At 38.4% G+C, this 23,682-nt stretch overlaps 1 protein-coding gene across 1 annotated transcript; it reads left to right on the top strand.

Annotated features, from left to right (window-relative positions):
• Positions 1-9,975: 9,975 nt before the first annotated feature.
• LOC101744859 (zinc finger protein basonuclin-2) lies at positions 9,976-13,022 on the top strand. Its single transcript, XM_004929729.5, has one exon. It carries the CDS (start codon positions 10,212-10,214, stop codon positions 12,627-12,629), a length of 2,418 nt encoding a protein of 805 aa, XP_004929786.4. The 5' UTR covers positions 9,976-10,211; the 3' UTR covers positions 12,630-13,022.
• Positions 13,023-23,682: the final 10,660 nt, after the last annotated feature.

Below are 23,682 nucleotides of genomic sequence, written 5' to 3'. Positions count from 1 at the left end.
GCGAATTAGCCCATAGACACAGCCTACGAATTTCTCACCGGATTTTCTTCACGTGATTAAGGTTATTAGATAGGCTAGGTAGTAACTATTTCGCCCATATAAACAGTCCCATATAAACAGTCGACGTCGCCCAAAACACGTCATCTCGGACCCTCCCGATCCACTAAAGGTGCTTTTAGGTACCTCAAGCACCGGTCATTGTTTTCGTCGAACCCGTCGTTTGCGACGAAGGGTTCGGCGAGCAAATTAGTCCACAGACACATCCCACTGAGTTTCTCACCGGATCTTCTCAGTAGGTCGCGATTTCGATTCGGTAGTAGATTCTGAGAAGCACTGCTCTTGCTAGGGCTACTGTTAGCAAATTCTTTCAGGTTCGAGCCCGTAAGCTCACGTACCCGTCCGGGCGTAGCTGAAATAGCTTTTTAGGATACCGGCGAATAGATAGGGGGAAAAAAGCATATAACAATTTTGGGTTCTTTTTTTCTTACACCATGTTATTCCTTCTTCGCGAAAATCGTTCGCGAATACGAGATAAGTACTTGTTTTATTAGACGACTACTACGAAGCTACGAGTATACCAAGGGCCTCATTATTTTGGTTACTTCAACTTCAAACAACAATATCTATAGGCTCTGTTAACAACTTAACATCAGGTAAGCCGTGAGATTTTACTAAGCTACTCGCCTTCAAAAGAGGTGTTCTTTTTTTTTATTGGTTAGATGGGTGGACGAGCTCACAGTCCACCGTGTTAAGTGGTTACTGGAGCCCATACACATCTACCACGTAAATGCGCCACCCACCTTGAGATATAAGTTTTAAGGTCTCAGTATAGTTACAACGGCTGCTCTATCCTTCAAACCGAAACGCATTACTGCTTCAGGGCAGAAATAGACAGGGTAGTGGTACCTACCTTTGCGGGTTTGATTTTTATTACAAGATGTTATTCCTTCACAACATATGAGAACCACTTTCCATCAGACGCCGCATCTAGCTATCAAGGCAACATCTCGCGATTAGATAAACTTAAATTCAACCATAACAGGTTCTTCGAGCTAATATTAATGTATGACCTAATAACATAACAGTTTAGAAATCGCCTATCAACATAACGATCCAACATTTCGATAGAGGCTTCCTCAATCAAACGATTGAGTTCGTCCTTTAACGTATCACGCGAGGAGCCATCGCGCTCGACAAAGAAAACGATCCAATGTGTAATCATGAAATAATTAACGTTTATAATTTTTTTTTTAAACATCCATATCCGCTCGAGCCTAGTATGAAACGTTTGGCGTATTCGAAAGAAGTTGAACACTCTGTCGATGGCATTGTAAGTAATGAATGTAGATAGACACAGCCCACAAAGTTTCTCATAGTGGACCCCGATTTGGACGGCTGGAGATTCAGCGAAGCGATGCTCTTGCAGATTCGGTTTGAAGGGTGGGGCAGCCGTTGTAACAATACTGAGACCTTAGAACTTATCTCAAGGTGGGTGGCGCATTTACATTGTAGATGTCTATGGGCTCCAGTAACCACTTAACACCAGGTGGGCTGTGAGCTCGTCCACCCATATAGCAATAAAAAAAAATTGGTTGAAGATCTTCTCTTTGTCTTTAACTTCCAAAACATGTTCTACAATCATGACAACGGCCAACCTACTGAGTTTCTCGCCGGATCTTCTCAGTGGGTCGCGTTTCCGATCCGGTGGTAGATTCTGCGAAGCACTGCTCTTGCTAGGGTCAGTGTTAGCAACTCTCCGGTTTGAGCCCCGTGAGCTCACCTACAAACGTTAGGGTGAAGCTGAAATTGCCTCTCAAGGCTATCAGAATAGGTAGGAAGAAAAAAGGACAACTCTATATTATCCTAGAGATTGACAAAGAGAAATGAGAATAAATAGCTAAGAACAATACCAGCACAGAGCACAGCGATGTATTTTATAAACATTACAAAGAAATTAAGATAAGGAACATCAAAGATGGTTTTCGTTGGAATGTGTTTGTATCAGAAAACGTTGGCACGTGGTCTCTCTGGCCGGTCGCCGTCCGGAGTACTTGCTACGTGTCGTGTGCAAGTGTAGCCAGAAATATTTTTAATCCAAACAAAATGTGGCCGCTCTTCAAAATAAATATATCGGACTAACGTTTAAGGAGTTTCTACACTAGTTCAGCGGAGAGTTTTGTTTTGATTAAAGTAATTAATATAGCCTTTCAAATTCATTATTTAGCTTATAGTTGCATATTAGAGTTCTTCTTTGTCATTTTATTTAATATAATTAAATACTGACTAACAGAAAAAGCTATTAATAATTAAAATAATTTTCTATTAAGACAATCTTAGCTTCACTACGACAAAATATAGATGGCGCTAGCAAGTGCTTTTTTATTCTGTTACGTAGGAGTTACATATTATTAAAATTTTCGAAAATGGGAGTAGTAGTCGTAGTAGTTGATTGAATATTATAGAAAGCAGAGATTTTATCCTCATAAAGCATTTTAAATTACTGATGACAATTAAAGTGGCACGGTACCCGCCGTTGAAAATACTACATACCTTTTTTATTAATATTATAATACTAGCAATATCCTAAATACGAAATGATATATTATTCATAGATCAGCGTAATAATAAGAAGCCGTGCTATATAAAGAACACGCATTTTGTTTTCGTAACAAAACACAGTATTGCAATTAACGAAAACCAACATGAAAATAAACAATTATCAAACATTCCGGATTGTGCGGGCGTGTTTTAATAAGAAAGCTTAAAATAAATGTAGAGTGCTAGTGTGTAACATTCTCAATACGATATAAAAACCAACGTTGACCAGAACCGGATCACTTAGGACAAAAAGAGAATTTGTTTATGTTACGTGCCGCGAAACCGAGAGTATTATATGGGTGACTAGATTGATGGACGAAACAAAAGCTTATAGCGATTTATTATACTGGAGTGTATTTTTTTAGGCTATTTAATAATAAAATTGTTGTATGCGCTGCTGAATGTGGCGTATACAACTTGAGATTTAGATAGGAAGAAGTCACTGATAGTCAAAGAATATCCGTTTATTATATACTTCGCTAACAAGTAACTAATTCTATCTATGTTTTACTGGTGGTAGGACCTCTTGTGAGTTCGCGCGGATAGGTACCACCACCCTGCCTATTTCTGCCGTGAAGCATTATTTGAGACCTTAGAACTTATATCTCAAGGTGGGTGGCGCATTTGCGTTGTAGATGGCTATGGGCTCCAGTAACCCCTTAGCACAGGGCGGGCTGTGAGCTCGTCCACCAGTCTAAGAAAAAAAAAATGTTGATGTGGTGAGTACCTCTGTATATGAGTGCTGAACCTATACTGGAACCTATACTACGATTTGAGTAAAGCGATGTAAAAGTGCTGATGTGAATGCGCGCGTACCCTGTACGATACATGACTCGTACAATTGTGTTGAGAAACGATTTCCGAATTCAAGTTGTACTTACAGTAATTCCAACTATAATGCTTATTAAGTTTGTGTATAAAATAGTCTATCGAATAAACATTACCTGAATATGTATCCAAAAGTGTTATCAGAAACTGAGTCGGTAGAAAAAATCTGTAGTAAAACCTTATTTATTTTTAAGTTGTAGTTTTTTTATATTTTTTTCTATATAGTAGCTAGTAACCTAAGGGGCCATTTCAGTTACGCTACCCTATGAGGGTTATCTACAAGAGTTTTATAACACTGGCCTTAGCAAGAGATATGCTTCGCAGAATCTACCACCGTATCCAAATCGCGACCCACTGAGAAGATTCGTTGAAAAACTCCGTGGAATATGTCACCCGCTACTGTGTCATCCGTAATCTAGCCTAAAACCTCTCACTTGGACCACACCACAGAAGAGTTGTGTTTACGCAAGTCAAGGAGAAGCGATAGTCGAGTAATTGTAACTGTTTCCTAGATCGAGAATAATCGAGAACATTCATTACGTGCTAGACGACAACTAACAGACCTCGAAACATATATAAACTTGTATATATATAAATTCGAATCAGTTAGTTTACAGAACTTGGAAAATCCGAATAAAACTACAATAACGTTTTGATTAGATTTTCCCAGTAATTCTAATGGATAGTTTCTGATCTTTCATTTTTTTTTTAAATGTTATTAAAGATAGTGACTACGGGGTCAGAGTTCGGTCTTCCTGATCCCCTGATGTTTAGTATTCGACAACTGGGCGAGGTACTAGTTTTCCCCATCTATCCTGGTGAAAATGGAAAGGTCTCAGGGCCACCACCAGTACTCCTTCAATCATAAAAATATACTAGTTTTCCGCTCTTCTTAAATGTAGGACGTAAGCAAAAATGATGGGTAGTTTTTTTTATTCATTTATCAATCGTTACTCGCTTGTAGGCGAGCGTGAATACGCATTTGCGATTACTAATTTAATAGTAAAATCGAAATTCGCGCAACGATAGTTAGCGTAGGATACATTTGAATATGACGACATTAGCCGGATAAAGCCGGGTTTTTTTTATTTATATTTTATTGCCTTTGTAGGCAGACGAGCATACGGCCTACCTGATGGTGAGTGGGTTACCGTCGCCCATGGACTTCAGCAATGCCAAGGGTAGAGCCAAGCCGCTGCCTAACGCTAATATTTTGCTATAGTAAATACGGCAGTTTGTATCATGATCCTTGTTTGGTACTTATACCTATATAGTAGGTACAGAGAGCGGCTCAAGTATCTTTTAATCTGGGCAAATGCAACGTGTTACTGTCAATAACAACTGTCAAGTCGCTGGTCCACTTTTATTAAATACGTACTAGTAGTTCGTATTGAGTTATTTTTAGCAGTTACCACCACTCGGGCTGTTTTTGGCGCGAAATAGTAGCTATTTCCAAACTGAAGGGCGGGAAAGTCGTTAAACAATACAATTGAGACTTTAACCTCATGTCATAGAGATGGTGGCGGCCTAATGATGCCTATGGGCTCCAGGTATCACTGTTCAATAAAAACGCCACGTATTTCAGTTTCTTCCTTCTATGTGTAAGTAATTTTTTGGATAATTTGCTACCGATATATTATTTATTCTAGAGACGTCACGTTGCTGATATATCACTTAAACCAACATCTTGAAACATTTAGCAAATGTTTTGCAAATGAATGAAAACAAAAGGTAGGTATTCAAATTATTCTTTCGCGTATTTTTCACTTTCTTTGTTGGTGATTGTTTTGTTCTATAGTTCCTTTGTGTTATAAATAGTGTTCACCAAATGTTGAGGAGCGTTTGAAGTGTCGCGACCGCAGGACGGAAGAGGTTTGATACAATACGCGGGTTTGCTTTGTAAGGACGCTTTTTTCCGTTTTTTTTTTTTCCCTACCTATGCTGATAGCCTTGAGAGGCTATTTCAGCTTCACCCTAACGTTTGTAGGTGAGCTCGCGGGGCTCAACCGGAGAGTTGCTAACACTGACCCTAGCAAGAGCAGTGCTTCGCAGAATCTACCACCGGATCGGAAACGCGACCCACTGAGAAGATCCGGCGAGAAACTCAGTGGGCTGTGTCTATGGGTTAGTTCGCTCGTCGAGCCCTTCGTCGCAAGCGACGGGTTCGACGAGGACGGTGACCGGTGCTTGTGGTGCCTAAGAGCACCGTTAATGGATCAGGAGGATCCGTAATGACGTGCTTTGGGCGACGTCGACGGTTTACCATTCGGTCTACTGGGTCGGGTATGTAATTTCCAGCGGCTACGATGAGAGGGTTCTCATGCCGTGCCGCCTTCTCAAAATGGCGCAGCGATGCCGACTGTAGATACTTACTGACAGAGTCAAGCTCCAGGTCATCGTGGAGATCCACGTTCCTCAGGAACCATGGTGCTCCGACGGCTATCCTGCAGAATCAGGATTGAATAACCTGAAGGGGCTTCAAGTTGGTGCGGGCTGCGTGAGCGAACACTACGCTTGCATACGTCATAACGGGGCGTATGCAAGTTTTGTAGAGAGTTACCTTATTACGGAGGGACAGTTTGCTTCGCTTGCAAAACATAGGGTAGAGACGTCCTAATATGAAGGCGGCACGGTCGCGTACCGTTTTAATATGGGGACGGAATGTCATCCCTCTGTCGAGGGTGACGCCTAGGTATTTGACCTGCGAGGCCCACGGTATGGGCTGGCCAAAGAGAGTGACGGGGCTAACGGCGGAGGTGTTTGCGCGCCTATTAGGGAGTGGGATGCTCGAAGTGGTATTCGGAGGGCGACCCCTTTTGAAGAGCACCGCTGTGCTTTTCGTGGGGTTGATGTCGATGCGCCACTTCCGGAACCACTGTCCCATGGTGGCTACTGCGATCTGGAGTCGCCGATGAAGCAGCGACATCTTCCTACACGAGTAGTAGATAGCCGTGTCATCGGCGAAGAGCGCTAGATGGGTCTCCGGAGACCGGGGTATATCATTGATATACAAACTAAATAATAACGGGGAGAGCGCGGAGCCTTGCGGGACTCCGGCAGTCAGTTGACGGGGACGAGAACGAGTTCCCTCTACTCGATATCGAAACGAACGGTTCGACAAGAAGTCTCGTATGATGAGCACGAGTCTGTCTGGCACTCCCATGTTGTACAGTTTGTAAATTAAACCGTTGTGCCAGACTTTGTCGAACGCCTTCGCGATGTCGAAGAAGAGGGCGCCGGTCGGGATTTGTTTACGCCTATTTAGTCCTATCAGGATGTGCTCCGTGAGGCGGTGCACTTGTTGTACGCACGAGTGTTTAGAGCGGAATCCGAACTGTTCGTCTATGAGAATTTTGTTCGCGGTAACAAAATCCCAGAGGCGTTTCCTAAGGAGCCGTTCGTAAATTTTTCCTATCGTCGGGAGGAGACTAATCGGACGGTAACTAGAAGTTTCGTTTGTCGGTTTGCCCGGCTTATGTATACCGATAACGTCCGCTTCTTTCCACACCGCGGGAAAGATGCAGTGCGTCATAGCGGCATTTAAAATTGTAGCCAACATTGCTATCAGTTGGACTGGCAAGAGTTTTAGCGCGCGGTTGCGGATGCCGTCGGAGCCGGGTGCCTTCCTAGGTTGGAGGTTGTGGATCGCGTCTCTAACTTCGTCAGTGGTAATGGGGGGTAACGCGTCCGAGGGCGGCAGGGAAGCTCTGCGCTCGACCTCCCTGTCGACTAACTCGGTGTGTTCGGGGTCCGCGTGTTGAGTGCTGGTGGTGCACTGCTCTTGCAGTGCATCGGCCAGCAGCTCAGCCTTGTCATCGTCATCGAATGCCGGTGGTTGGCCTGAAGGGCGTACGAGGGGAGGCATATTTTTTCCGTACTAACCTGGTCTTTATGGTAGGTTATACAGCCACGTTATATAGCTGGCTGGCTTTTTTCCCTCTCAAGGCTATCAGCATAGGTAAGAAAAAAAAAGAAAAAAAAAATTGCTGGCGTACAATGTGCATTTGTGACGTCATTAGTTTAGTGTCTGCAGTAATTGTCTCCGCGTCTGTATGATTTCTTTACTGTTGACAGTAAAATGTATTGAATTAAAAAAAAAAAGCACGAGCTACTACTATATATCCTTTTTGTTTTTATTTTTAAAACGTATTCTAAAACGAGAAACGGTAAGTCGCTTATTTAGGACACTCAATATTCTGGTTTACGGTTCTGATTTTCGCTTCTGCGTCTGATTCATAGAGTAAAATCATATTTTAACGTCAGTCGTTTTTCTATTCTTAAAAAAACGTTAATTTATTACGAATGTATAAATGTTACCAAGCTATTACAACTTCCTCAGGTTCTGTGAATCTAGCATGACACTGATTTTTTTACTGGTGGTAGGACCTCTTGTGAGTCCGCACGGGTAGGTACCACCAGGGCAGTAATGCGTTTCGGTTTGAAGGGTGGGGCAGCCGATGTAGCTGTACTCGAGACCTAAGAACTTATATCTCAAGGTGGGTGGCGCATTTACGTCGTAGATGTCTATGTGCTCCAGTAACCACTTAACCAGGTGGGCTGTGAGCTCGTCCACCCATCTAAGCAATTAAAAAAAAAACCTCGAAGTCACTAGAAAAGGTAGAAAAATAATAATTGTAACTGACTATGAGGGGCCATCCATAAAGTACGTCACACGTTAATGGGGAGGGGGGGTATCACCGAAGTGTGACATCGTGTGACAAGGGGCATGGGGGGGGTCAATACTTTTGTGACGTCACATGTTAAAATTTAAAATACTAAAACGCAAAGTTTGTATGTGAATTAAAAATTTTAAAAATTTACAAACTTGATCTATATTTATTAATAATTTAGCATTCTCGCTATGCGATAATCTCTCATGCAACGTCATTTAACTTCTAGAGCGGCGTTGTAATGCAAGTGAGACACTCAAATTAGGATGTTCCTGACGTTCAAATTCAGAACGAAAATGAAGTGCCTGATTTACCAGTAATAGCTGATATAAAAGAGTGGATCCAAAGTCCATGGACACTCGATAATTAAGTTTTTTATCTTTAATTAATATAATTAATCGTTTATTATTTTCTAACTAGTCGTTTGTTTTTTCGGTTTTATGAAATGTTGGACTTTATGTTGATTTTATTAGATTATTATTTAATAAAAATAAGTAAAAAATGAAAATAGCTGTTTTCTCTCGATTATTTTTAAATACATACATAAATTTAAAAAATATGTGACGTCACATCAGGAGGGGGGGGTTATAAAAATGTGACAACCTGTGACAAGGAGGGGGGGAGGGGTTCAAAAGTCCTAAAATTCGTGTGACGTACTTTATGGATGGCCCCTAATGTCTAAATTGATTCTGATAATTAGGTTAGTCACACATACAAATATTATTAAATGCTACATAATATGTAAAGTAGTTTTATGAGACTATTGAATCGAAAACATTTATAAGTTACTTTCGAGAATAGACTGTATTTTATTGAAGTTTTTGGCAACGCTATGTGCTCTGTTTCTCAATTCCTACAAGAGATGGCGCTAGTTGTCATAACATAGTGCATGTGTCAATGAATTCAAATTTCACTAAACCAAATCAAATAATTCGGATCGTACAAAATGTAAGTCCTAAAATAATTATTCAAACATTGCGAAGTAATTGTCCGAGAGACACGTTTTGACGGTGAGGAAGCTAGATCATTAATGTTTCCTTTTTAATTTGACACTATTAAATTTATCTGTGCTTAAAATGTAGGTATTTATAAGCGATGTTTATTTTAATGGTAAAACATTTTTGACTGTAGGACTGTACGAAATCTGTATAGGTATAATCTGTTTAGGTATATGACGACGTAAGTAATTAAATAGAAATGCTTAATTCGAATACTTATTAAAAATCTGCAATAGTACCTACGACTTATTAATGAGAAGTAACATTAACGATTTGCGAAGTGCTATAAAACTTATTTTATATATGGAAATAAGCTGAAATGTTTGCTTTCTGTCTTATTTCGGTTTGAAGGGTGGGGCAGCCGTTGTAACTATACTGAGACCTTAGAACTTATATCTCAAGATGGGTGGCGCATTTACGTTGTAGATGTCTATGGGCTCCAGTAACCACTTAATATCAGGTGGGCTGTGAGCTCGTCCACCCATCTAAGCAATAAAAATATATATTCAATTATCACAATGATTGAATTGATTAATTATTACAAAGAGTCGTTTTTAGTACGCCCGCGTGCCGGCTAATTGTTTTAACTGTAACAACACACAAATTAAAATATCTTTTATAGTATTCGTTTCGTTTAGTATCACACGTATGTTGGTTGCTTTTGATATCCGCATTCGTTTCACGGCCAACATAAATTTTCATTTACTTGTGTACTTTAAAAGAGTATAGTGAAATATTCCACAATTAATAACATACCCGGGACGGAGCAGACTCTTTATATCGCGTCTGTGGGCGATAATGTTTACTTCACGGCCCGTTCTGGCCAATTACTACAAAGTGTTCCTACGCAACGCGTGCTGGCGCTTAAATTAAACCAGTTATTTGTGGAGCGGTCTCCTGGACGTATTTCGGTATAGGTCTAAGTCTAAATTCCGCATGTTGTGTCGGACACGTATTGAGTTCAGCGTGCGCTTAGTCTTTTGATTTCGCAGTACTACGGACCTATGAATTCTCCTTCTCGTTTAAGCACGCTCCGCTGCGGATAGATAATGGCTCATACTGATAGCTAGAGTATAGTCACGTAGGCATCAGGCATGTGCACTTACTAGTGGAGTATATGGCTAGTTACGTAACGACATGCGATGGTCTAGTTGTCGAGTGTTTACAGTGGTCGATGTGTGGCTGTGTGCGAGCGCGAGTGTCGCCTGTCCCCACCGAGCATCGATCCGCTCCGCCCAGCGCTCGCTCCTCCCACCTGCGTCCCCCGCCCCGCGCGCCGTCTCCCCCGCACACCCGCCCGCCTGCCTTTGTCGCACGCCGCCCGCGCTCGGTCACCTGTGTCGCACGTCCTCAGTCGCAAAGCGGCCGCGTCGCGCGGCACCCGCTTCGTAATTTGTGTTTTTTGTATTATGACAGTGACGTGATGGAAGGAAAAGAGTTCGGTGCGGTTCCTGGTTTGCCGGCCGGCCTGGACTATTTTATGATGCCGCGAATCAGTCAGCCCGCACCACAGTTCGACTTCAGGAAGCTCGGCGCCAGTTTCAGCGGCCGGAACGATGAGAGAAGCGAAGAGCAACGGCCGATCGAGTACCAGCCGGACCGCCGTGACCCGCCGCCGGCGCCGTGGCCTCTGGGCCTCGGGGTGCAGTTCGTCAACCCCGCGACGGGCAAGAAGAGAGTGCAGTGCAACGTGTGCCTCAAAACATTTTGCGATAAAGGTGCTCTTAAAATTCATTTTTCCGCGGTACACCTACGTGAGATGCACAAGTGTACAGTGGAGGGATGCACAATGATGTTCAGTTCGAGACGATCTAGGAACCGGCACAGTGCTAACCCGAATCCAAAGCTGCATTCGCCTCATGTGAGACGCAAGATATCAGCACACGACGGTAGGTCTGCGCAACCGTTCCCATTGCTGCCGGCTTTAGCCCGACTGCCACTACCGCCACCCGCACTCTTGCCACCCGAGCTTGCAGCGCGTCTGCCTCCACCTTTGACTGGGCCTCCGGGTCAGACACCACTTCCGCCTCGCGTGCCGCTCGACGATCTACGCAATTTTAGTGAAATCGAAAAAATGTACAGAAAGATTCCTCCATCTGAGGACGCTTCCCGAAACGTATTAGACCTGGCCAAGCTACCATCCATGCCTGAAGAGGAGTCAATCAATTACAGTGAAAACAATGATGACGTCTCTGAAGACGAGGACAAAAATAAATGTGATAACAATATCAGATCTCTTAATATTGAAAGGCACAATTATGACGACGAACCTGAAGATCTGTCCGTCAATAAAAAAAGAGACAGTGGTGATAATAAAACAGCTTTAGTTAAATCTGAAACCAGTAGTAATCGCAGTGAACCTCCCACCGCCCTGGACGATAAAGCATCTGTTCCAAATAAACGAAAACGTAAAAGCGGCAACCCTACTCGTTGCTCACAGAATAACGAATACAGTGTTTCCGACGAAGAATATCAAGGGGATCTATTTAGGAACTTGTCGACGCCTGGGTCCAGTCGGGCAGACGATGAACCTTTGTCGCTCAAAAAACAAAAACCAGAGGACTTGTTGACATTTCGGAACGGAGAGGAAATTGCTGTGGATACGGAATCGCTGACGCGAGTTAAGGCTGAAAGTGAATCGGACGATGAATCGAGCGCTCCCAGTGTTGTGCGCGAAGGCCTAAGGCTGCGTTCTGATCTATATACGCCAAGTGACAGTGGAAGTGACTTACACGCGATGGAAGAGAGACTCACAAGGGCTCGGTCACCATCGGCCAGCAGTGATCGGACCGACGAGAGGGATGTCAATGAACTTGAAATTCCCATTGATGATGAAAATCCGGACAGGTGTACAGCCTGTGGAAAAATATTTCAGAACCACTTCACTTTGCGGATGCATTATAGAAACGATCATTTAAAACTACTTCATCCATGCGATGTGAATGGATGCGATGCAGCGTTTCCGTCACGAAGGAGCCGCGATCGTCACAGTTCGAATGTTGACCTGCATCGCCGATTGCTATCTACGAATTCGCCCGACGGACGAGAACAAAGACCAGCGTTTGAAGTTAACGCTGATCTACTCAACAAATTATATGCAGACATTAAAGGACTAGCAACGACTCTAGAAAGTCTAAGATACAACGGGAACGAAGAGGCAACACAATTTCCAAGCTACGTCACGGAAACTATGAAATTCTACAGCAGGAATTTGACAGCGTTGCAAGCAGGAATGTTCCCGCGATTCGGAGATCGCAGTTTTTTTCCAGCCCCCTTTCTGATGGGTAATGGAATTCCACAAGCGGGCGGGCCGTATGGAGTGTCAGCCGGAGCTCAATCCGCTCGAGAGTCAATGTCCCCCTTGTCTGCATCCTCACCGCCAGTTATCTCGCCTGGCAGATTGGACGCAGCGAACGCCCGTCCCCGAGAAGATGCCAAACTGCTTTTTCGCGAGACTTCAGAGTCTTTTAAGAAAATGACGTCTCTGTGTGAGCGCCAGGACCAACTCTACCAGCACCACGTGCCGGTGTCATGACGAGGTCGTTACCCTCGATCGCCCTGGTGATACCTCACTTCTTGAAGCCGGCGGCGCGCGAAAGACACTACACATCTTGATTGTTAATAATTTTAAATATTGTGTTAAACCTATTGCGTATTTCGTTTTGTATTTTCCTTGTGATATTTAGACAAATATTATATTGTAATTGTAAAGCCCACGAACTGTAAGTTATAAGGGGTAGTTCAGCTTGGGTGTTCAGTTGGCGTTGTGAAGCGAAGTGCAATACGGACTCGAATATTATAAATATTAATGGACTCTTGTACGATATCGTATCGTGTAGAGTACTCGTAATCGATGTTGAAAATAAGCGCTATTATGATCAGCTTCATTTATTGTTCTAGCGCAATAAACACATTGAAGAAAAAAAAAGTTCGTTGTTTTTATTTCCATCGCTCGGTAAGTTCATGCCGAATCACTGAGATAATCTGGTAATGGATAGTAAAATTCGAATCGTTCAATTACAAATACAATAAGCGACTAAAACCCTAATCCTTGTTGTCTTTCACTATTAATACACAAATAACGTTGCTTCCTAATCGATTAATTCGTTTCAAGCTTTCAGATAACTTAATTCGTTTAACGATTAATAAAAGTGTCACCTATTAGCATAATGGTCGCATATTGAGAGGTTTTTAAGTCGGAGAAATTCTTTGAAAAGTCGTGTCAATTCGAACGTGCCATAAAATACGTTGTTTCCCATTCATTTTTATGAATATTCAATTAACTTGTTTATAATAGAACGTCCAACTAATATACAGTAGCAGTTCGGGTTATTAAATCGGAGAGTTTTTATTTTTGGTATTTATGTTGAAGGGAAAGCTACGTTTGGCGTTGCGATCAAAGCTTTCTTCGATGGCGACGAGGACGGTAGGCTTTATAAAGCTTAACTTTATTTGTAAATCTATATTGAATATTGGTTGACTGTGCTTTTCAAATATGTTCACTACGGTATGAACTTACATTGAGCCACACAAATTTTGGCGTTGATTAAAATTTTGTAAATATCATTTTAAGTGCCAATCTTTTGTTTGAGATTGAAGAATGAATTTGATTGAAGAATGGTCTATTTGATCTAAAATATATTGGCTGAAAGAAGTTAGGCTCGCAGCGAATGTCATCATATATTTTCGAGAAAATCCTTTGAAAAGTTAGAATAAGATTCTGTAAATCCGCTCGAGATAATCTTAGAAGTTTACTAAGTAGGTATATCCGATTCAAACTAGTACATCTGTGCCCTTGAAATTCACTCAAATTGCCTTCAGTTTATTTTTCTAACCAACTTAAAAAAAAAAGTCTATCTTGAGCAAATTTGTTGAATACATTTTTTGCTATAATTACAATCCGAATTCATATGTGAGGTACTTACTATGCCTGAAATTTGTTTGATGTAATACAACGTTATAAACGTTTTAACAGAATCGGAAAGCATAAATACACGAATACAGAGAAAAAAAAATGTATTTTTTTCCTCTCACCTGCCCACCTACAAATAACTGAGAGCATTTGAAACGGTGGTATTACGCGTCAGTCTAAAACTTGTGACAATACGAACAATGTACCTATAGGAATTATGAGTGGGATTTTCGTTATTAACTTCAAATAACCCACTGCTCACGGACAATCAGTTCGTAGAGTACGTATTCAATGGAAAACCTAGCTAATAATTTTGACCTCCATGAATAAAAAAAAAATGGTTCCTATAACGAAAAGGTGTAATTATCCGAGTCGCCTGTCCATTGCCGTGAGAAAACCACACTAATTGTTACAAGATACCAGTTACGATATAATAACAGAGCGACGGCCGAAATGCTAATTCTTAAACGCAAATCACACTGACCGGACAATATGCTCCACTTAAAACATTTTCTAACCTGAAATAAATCGATTGTAATTTATAGTCTTTTAATTTAATCTTCAAAATTTCCCATAAATTTTTTGATATTGCTTTCTTAAAAGTACCTTTGAATAATAAAAATCGACTGTATCAATCATCAGCCATTTAAAATATGGAAATCTAATAAAGACAAAGAAATCAGTTAAATATTATGTAATTGTAACTGAAGTAAAATCATTACCCAAAAAAAAAGAAAAATTTTGAATTTTGTTAACTTGTTGTAAAAATGTTAACTTTTCATTTTCAAAGCTTATTTTTTCCACCATAACGGCTCTTGAGCATAAACTCCGTATTTGTGGGCTAGCCTCGCTTCGTTTCCTCAAATTTTCATAAGAAATTTGTCATGGCTGTTCCGTTTGAACTATTCCATAGCGTACGTAAATTATATCATTCAAGCGTTTATTTTTCTCAACTAGGGTCCCACATAAAAAATGATCGCCATTATGAACCCATCAAGGATTTGGCGTACGGTGTGGTTCATTACAAACATAATAATAGGGTTCTGTTAAAAGACAAAACGTTTTGAATTATTATGGAATTCATTTATTAAAACACTAGACACACATAAAGTATATGGTTTAGTTTTGCCATTGACGAGAACCTCACATCAGAGCAGCTTTTCACTTAGTGTTAGCTAGCTTAAATGCTTAGCGTACCTATGGTTAATGTAAGTGATGATTTTTGCGATTGTGATCAATATTAAAATGATTTTTCTAATTATTTTTATTGTCCTAGTAGGCAAACGAGCGCACGGCCCACCAAATGGCGAGTGGTCATCGTCGCCCATGGACTTCAGCAATGCCAGGGGCAGAGCCAAGCCACTGCCTACCCTTGTCCCATGATATCACTTGAACGATGAGTTACGAGTCTGGTTCGGCAAATGTTTGATCACTAGTATCGTCTATTAAAATACAGCTATTACTGATTCTACATACCTATTTGCTTTTCATACGCTACAGTTAAACTTGCAGCTAAATTTGGAATAAAAACACAGTGGAGTATGTTTTTAATTTTTACTATTGAATGCATATGTGATGTTATTTTAAAACTTAACCTATTTTCACTTAAAAGTAATGCGTGCTTAGTACACCTCAAAGAGTGATATTTTAGACTGAATTATTAGCGACCCGTAAGACAATGAGCTACTGTTCTGTTTCAAGGGAAATAATTAGAAGCGCATACTTATGCGCGCATACTAGCATACTTATGCGCGCATAGAAGCGCATATATATATATACCTTTTAGTAGTAATTAAGAGTGATTTCACTTCCTATACATAGCTAGGCTCTATATTAAATTTCCTTTCAACGACTACCTTTCTTAATTCTGGTACTCTATTATACATTTTTGGTGCTATTAAAGAGTTTTTAATCAATTTTAAAACATTACATCATTTTTCTTCATTAAATTCAACCTTATCAAGGTCTTGAAATTGAAATATGAAATATGAGCTTTTTGGAAAGGTCTGATTTTGAATGATCTGATTTGAATTTGATTTGATTGATCTGATTTGATTTGAAAGATCTGATTTTGAAATTTATGTCCTATTTATTTTTTTATTGCTTAGATGGGTGGACGAGCTCACGGCCCACCTGGTGTTGAGTGGTTACTGGAGTCCATAGACATCCACAACGTAGATGCGTCACCCACCTTGAGATATAAGTTCTAAGATCTCAGTATAGTTACAACGGCTGCCCCACCCTTGAAACCGAAACGCATTACTGCTTCACGGCAGAAATAGGTAGGGTGGTGGTACCTACCCGCGCGGACTCACAAGAGGTCCTACCACCAGTAAAAAGTCTGTATCTGTGTGTATCTAATGTTGTATACCGAGCTTAAATAAATAAATTTACTTAACAACGGCCAAGACAACTAACGACGAACTATACACAATATAAATCTAAATTTAATATTAATTTCCATAGACACAAGACGCAGATATAGCCCCGGGGCGCAAACTCGCTCCCCGGCTTCCAATTTCCAGATTATTAATTAGGATCTTGACAAACTCTGCGGTTGCACATGGAGACCCGGCCGGGACAGGGCCGTGGGGACTTCGGTCAACATTATACGATCCATGGAATACTTGTCAGGGTAAATTTCAGTTTGCGTAATGTTTAGAAACACGTGTCGTTTATTTAGGTAACAATCGAAATAGAAATGGAACAATATAGATATCATTTATCGAATTACTTAGCTGAAAATTAAAAAAAAAAAACAAGCAATTACTAAGGTAATGAGCGTCAGTAAAACTACTGCTGTTAAGTGGTTACTGGATCCCATAGACATCTACAACGTAAATACGCCACCCACCTTGAGATATAAGTTCTAAGGTCAAAGTATACTTAAAACGGCTGCCCTACCCTTCAAACTGAAACGCATTACTGCTTCACGGCAGAAATAGGCGGGGTGGTTGTACCTACCCGTGCGGACTCACAAGAGGTCCTACTACCAGTAAAACTTAAAACAATAAAACGAGATTTTGACCTCACACCTCAAAGTGGATGACTTCTCATACTTTGTGACGTATATGAGCCTCGTAGTTATTAAATACAAAACGGAGTGAGAGTGCATTTGGATATTAGCAACTATATATACATACAAGTACAATACCAGTTTTTAAAAACCATAAGGTTAGCGGTGCATTACTAGATATCCATCAGAGAACTCTAAGCATGAGACGAATGAACCCGCTGGGCTACTTGTCTTAGAAATATTAGTAAAATATAAAAGCTAACAAAGGCTTAATGTGTCAATTTGAACGCATAATGTTCGCTCTAGTCCGGTCTGTTGTTGTCTGTATTCTTCCTCTTTTTAACGCTGTTAGAAAAATATATTATCTATACTAATATTATAAAGAGAAAAGATTTGTTTGTTTGTTTGTATCGAATAGGCTCCGAAACTACTGAACCGATTTGAAAAATTATTTCACTGTTTGGAAGCTACACTATTTCCGAGTGACATAGGCTATAATATTTTTTTTAAAAAAATTAGGGATCCTTACTAAAACTCCAATAATGTAACCCAAAGTACCTAAAATATTCTTATAAGTGTTCTTTTTGGTAAAGATCCGAGCGGAGCCGGAGCGGGCCGCTGGTAGTATATAGAATAATAATAATATATATAGATAGAATAATACAGAAAAAATATTTAAGTGTACCTACCGCTGCCATTATAATGCATCCCTACCGACACTACGTACAGTATGCATTCAACCTTAATCGATGATAGATCGTTCATATAAGAAAAATACATATCGAGGGGTGAAAGGCTATTTGGTTTAAGCGACATCTAGGGTGATATTGAGTTATATACATATACGGAATCAGCGAATTTTTCTCCGTCGAATGATGCCGGATTTATTAAAATCAGAGCACTTTTTTGGCGTTTGAAACAATACTATTTTTGGGTTGTTTCCAAAGTGGCAGTGTATTATCCAACGTTGATTTTGAATTTTTTTTTTAGTAATGTACTTAAACCATACAATGATATTAAGAGACGAGACATAAACCAGTTACCTTTTCTCAGAAAAATAATCCAATAAGAGTTAAAGCGTGTTTCCTGTTTCAATTTTTTATTAAGCAGTAACTTAAATCATTTTGACTTCTACCAATTACATGGTGTGATGTCTCTTAAACCATTTGTCCGTCACCCAAATACAACATGGAGTGTCGCTTAAGCTCTTTCAGCTGCATCTATTTTCCATGCAGGGTGCTACTTAAATCAAGTAGTTCTTTTGTTTCAGATATTTTGCTTAGCCGTGAAAACATTTTGGTCCTATTATTTTATTAAATGCATGTCGCTTAATACAGACAATAAAATGAAGTAATGCAATATGAAACATTTTTTCGGTATAAATAAAAATACGGATCGGTCTTTCAATCATTAAATTTTAATATGATACATTTCATTCATGTCGCATGATGCCATATTTATTTCATCTCCCGGGAGTTAAAAATCGTGATCTTTCAACCGGACTGCCGCGCGCAGGCGCTTCAGTCGAACTCCAGAGTGCATCGAGGAGTGACGTGAAGAAATATGAAACCGAATCCTTGCTTAGAAAAAAACTGTCCCTACAAGTGTCAAGAAATAACCTCAGAAAAAAGGAGTGCTATATTTAAACATTTTTGGGAATTATCTCCGGAAAGAAAAAAGCAGTGGATAATATCTATGTCCTCTAAGCAATCCATAAAAAGGAAGAGATCCAAAGACTCTAATTACAGGAATAACACATTCTGTTATTTCATAAATGATGGAGAGGGTCGGCGACAAGTTTGTTTAAAGTTACTCATGAATACTCTTGATGTCACTCAAAGATACATTTATTATACATTAACAACACAGGAACTTGGTATGGCGAAAGAAAATGGAAGAGGAAAATGCATTCCCCCCAACAAAACATCTAACGCAATCAAAGAATCAGTAAAATCTTTTATCAAAAGGTTACCTGCAATACCATCGCACTACTGCCGAAAGGATAGCACAAAACTATATCTGCCTGTTGAATTTAAAAATATAAAAAATTTATACCGCTGTTATAAAGAAGACCTCATTAGTAAAGGAGTCGATGTTGTAAGCGAAAAAGTAATCCGTCAAATATTCACTACTGATTTTAACATTGGGTTTCATGTGTCTAAGAAGGATAAATGCATAAAATGCCTACGTTTTGAAGGACAGAAGCCAGAGGATTGTGCCGAATTTTAAGATCATTTAGAGGAAAAGAAGGCATCAAAGAAGCGGTTAGAATGTCATCGACAGTTAGGTAAAGAAAATCCTTCCATTCTGTGCACATCTTTTGACCTCCAGAAAGTTCTCAATACGCCTCATGGCAATAACATGTTACTATTTTATTCTAGAAAGTATGCTGTTTATAATTTATGTTTTTATGAAAGCATCACAAGGAATGGTTTTTGTTTTATCTGGGGAGAATCTGAAGCAAAGAGGGGCGCAAATAAAATTGCTACTATTATACAGAAATACATAGAGAATGTGGATTCTCGAGGTATCATTACATCTTTGATCTTGTATTCAGATTCTTGCCCTGGACAAAACAAAAATAAAATAGTCCTTGCAACAATACATAATGCTTTGTTGCAATCGAACAATTCACAAGCAATTCAAATGAATTACCTTCTCCCTGGCCACACGGAAATGTCGGTAGACAGCATACACTCTACAATCGAACAATTCGTAAGAAATATTACAGTATGGGCCCCTTCGCAATGGGCTACAATAAGCCAGCTAGCAAGAAAAGAACCAGCACCTTATAATGTTGAAAATCTGACACACGAGGATTTCTTAAATTTTGATGATATGTCAGAAAAATATTTTAAGGGTAACCTTGTAGGTAAAATTAGTAAAATCCGTACAGCAACATTTAAAAAATCTCATCCAAATCAAATGAAAGTAAAATTTTCAATGAAAGATAATGCATCCGAAGAGATTATACAAATTATTGCGAAACCTAGAGCTATCAATCGTAGATATAATTCAAGTTTGCCGATTACCAAAGCCAAATACATGGACCTAAAGAAATTGTGTGACACTGGGGTTATACCCAAGATATTTCATAAAGAATACATAAATCTACAACACTGCAATTCCAAAGATGTTCTACTGGATACTGATGTAGAAGATACAGTCGAAGAAAATGATTTTTAAATACGTTCTTTCTTATTGCATTATGATTATTATCAAGCATTGGCTGTATTTTATAATTACTACAAGTTTTGTTTATTGATTTGATATTTTTTATTTTGTTTTTATTAGTTTCAGTTATAATTAAACAATATTGGTCGTGATTAATTATAGTCTTAGTAAGTTTTATGACAGCCGATCTCAAGTAATATTGAATAAATAATACCTAATTATAGTTGATTTTCCTACATTCAGACTGAATTTACTTGATTAATATCACATCAGTAAAAGTAATAATACTTTATAATGTACAAAATACTAATACGTATTAATAATTTAATTGATGTGATAATAATCAAGTAAAATCAGTCTGAATGTAGGAAAATCATGTATAATGAATTAATTATAGTTGATTTTCCTACACTCAGATTGATTTTACTTGATTATTATACGAAATATGAATACTTTAACTGATGTTGTTAATTAATATGTTGTATATTAATCAAGTAAAATCACTCTGAATGTAGGAAAATCAACTATAATTATTTATTATATTATTATAATTATAGATGATTTTCCTACAGTCAGACTGATTTTACTTGATTATTATACAAAATATTAATAGTTTAACTGATGTTGTTGATTAAGACTAAAAAATAAATAAATATAATTGATGTTCCCACATTGAGACTGATCTACTTAATTATTTTTCTAAATAAATACTTTAACTGTTGTTGTGTTTTGTGTATTTCTTTATTTATTCAATAATATAAGCACCTGAGATTTTCAGTGATTGCGATATATTTAGGTTGTTTTAACAGCCACTGATAGTATTAGACGTAAAAAAATGTAACATCAAACGGTAAATTTTCAATATTATATGTCACATAAGTAAATTCGCCTGTCAGTCATTTTAATCTAAATTGGTAGTTGAGATAAATAGCTTGCTACTATTAATTTTGGGCTAAGTCACTTCATGCTTTTTGGCTTACTCTGAAAATATATTGCAGCGTCGCTTATTTTTTTTCCCCTGTAGCCAATTGTGGTTATGAAGTCACTTAAATCTTTATTCCATACTCTGAAAAATAAGGGCTTAAGGCAATTTGTATTAAGCGACGTTTATCTTTGTAATTAAAGGTCCGTTTTATTCGGTATTAGCATCAACAACTTGATGTTTTTAATTGAATTTCAATTAAGTTTACTCCATTCAAATTGCTGAAGAAGTTTTTTTGTTATGATTTTTTTTCCAAAATTTTAAACTTTAAATGGCTCTCCTGTAAAGTTGCAAAAATGTCGCTTAAACCAAATAGCCTTTCACCCCTCGATATTATACATCAAATATTGAGATTTAAAAGATGATTGGCACTTTCCCATCACCATCAATACCTGTAACAGAAAGCTTTTTAACTGACTATGAATAATAATATAGTATTCGATATGTGTCAGGTCTCTTATTCAATGTTATACCAGGCTAATCAGATGATTATGTTTTTACAATTCTGTTTTTGATTTAGTGTTGTGAATTAGTAAGCCGCAGGTTAATTTATATGTACCTACGGAATTTTATTTGGATTGATGAGTTTATTTCATCTTATCGGCTTAAGCATACTCTTTTGCTTTTGTTTTTAAACATATTTTTTCTGTTCGTAAATTTTAGTGTTTTATTATTATTATTAATACTTTATTTCAGTTTTCTTTTTTTTTTCAAATATAACATTTTGTTAAAAAGAAATACTTATGATCTATGTTAGTAACTTAAAAAATCTAACACATAACTATCATTATATACATTTTATCCATTACATTTTTTTTTCTCCTTCCAAGTGCCTACTGTAAAGGTCTATTGATCAGCAGTTCTCGATCTTGCTCGATATGATTTTCAAAATTTTCATTTTATATGTGTTGACTTTTTTTAAATAAATAAAAAAAATTATAGCTACAAACAAATGACAACATTTGGTAAGTTATTTAAGGAAAATATAAATTAAAGGATTTTTTTATGTATTATATGTGTAGACAAGCTTACGGCCTATATTATGTAAAATGGGTAGCTCTGGGCTATAAGAGCGTGAATACTGCTACCTAGCATGAAACAAACGCCAGAAATCTCTATTTTATTTCACAATAGCTGACCTATCATTTAAACCAATACTGGGTCACAGTAAAAATAGGTAGGGTGGTGTAAGCCCATAGCCCATAGCCCATAGTGTCAGAATACAGGGTGTATATGTAAGTTTTTTTTTATTGCTTATGTTTGTGGACGAGCCCACGGCCCACCTGGTGTTAAGTGGTTACCGGAGCCCATAGAAATCTACATCGTAAATGCCGCCACCCACGTTGAAATATGAGTTCTAAGGTCTCAGTATAGTTATAACGGCTGCCCTACCCTTCCAACCGAAACGCTGGTGGCACCTACCCGTATAGTATATACAACACAATATAATTTAATATAATATAATTATAATTTATAATACAGTTATACTTATAATATAACACAAGAGTTCTTTTCATAGAAAATAATTTTAATAAATTATTTCATCGTGCGTTTTACAATCGAAAAATCGGCAAGTTAATTACATTTACTAGTTAGTACAATGGTAAAAATTATTGCTAGCGTAGATAAGTTTCTTCAAGATAAGAAATTTTGGAAAAATACACTAACTTTGTTACATAGACAATTGTGTAACGTTACGCATTACGCAATACACAAAAAAAATGCCTATCAGAACTTAAATTGAAAAGTGATATAAATATTACTAGGGGTCCCGCAGTAGTCGAAATTCGACTATAATTAATTGGAATTGTAACAATATTTAATCTATTCTCAATTTGACAACAAACGTCAGGAACAAAAGTTTGACAATAAATAGTATGCATGCGTGTGTGCGTCAAATACATGGTATGTAGTGTGTGTAATGTTTTCTTTATTGATTTAATGTATCTTTTATGCATTATTTAAAAAAATATTAGCATTGTGCACTTCTTCTCTATATTGTCTATAAGTGTGGAAAATTTCATACTCCTCCGTCCGCGCAATTTACGTAAAAAGGGATACAAAGTTTTTGCTTCACTTATTAATATATAGATTAAGAGGTATAGCTGTATTTTGACTTAAGCCGCTTTCAGACTACGCTATAATATAATAGCATTACGTATATAGCTCATAGCACAACAATATCGCGCACCATACATTGTTATGGATACGTTCACACTGTACTGTACTATATATTATTGGCTAAGTATAGGCTGCTATACTATAGTATAGCGTAGTCTGAAAGCAGCTTGAGCCGGTAGTGCAGTAGCTAGCGCCCCTGACTGTTGGGTCGAGGGTCGTGGGTTCGTTTCCCACATCGGGTAACATTTTTTGTTAAAGCTGTATACGTGTTTGTTATAGTTGATATATCCGGCGATACCTTGGTCATTGACATTTACCGTGACAAAACTTATTTGTTAATCCAGGCTATAAAATATGTACATGCGAAATTTAATCCAGATTAC

Source organism: Bombyx mori, chromosome 21, assembly GCF_030269925.1.
Source record: "Bombyx mori chromosome 21, ASM3026992v2".
Taxonomy (NCBI): Eukaryota; Metazoa; Arthropoda; class Insecta; order Lepidoptera; family Bombycidae; genus Bombyx; species Bombyx mori.
The sequence above is the reverse complement of the archived record's forward strand: the minus strand, read 5'-3'. Positions and strand labels throughout refer to the sequence as shown.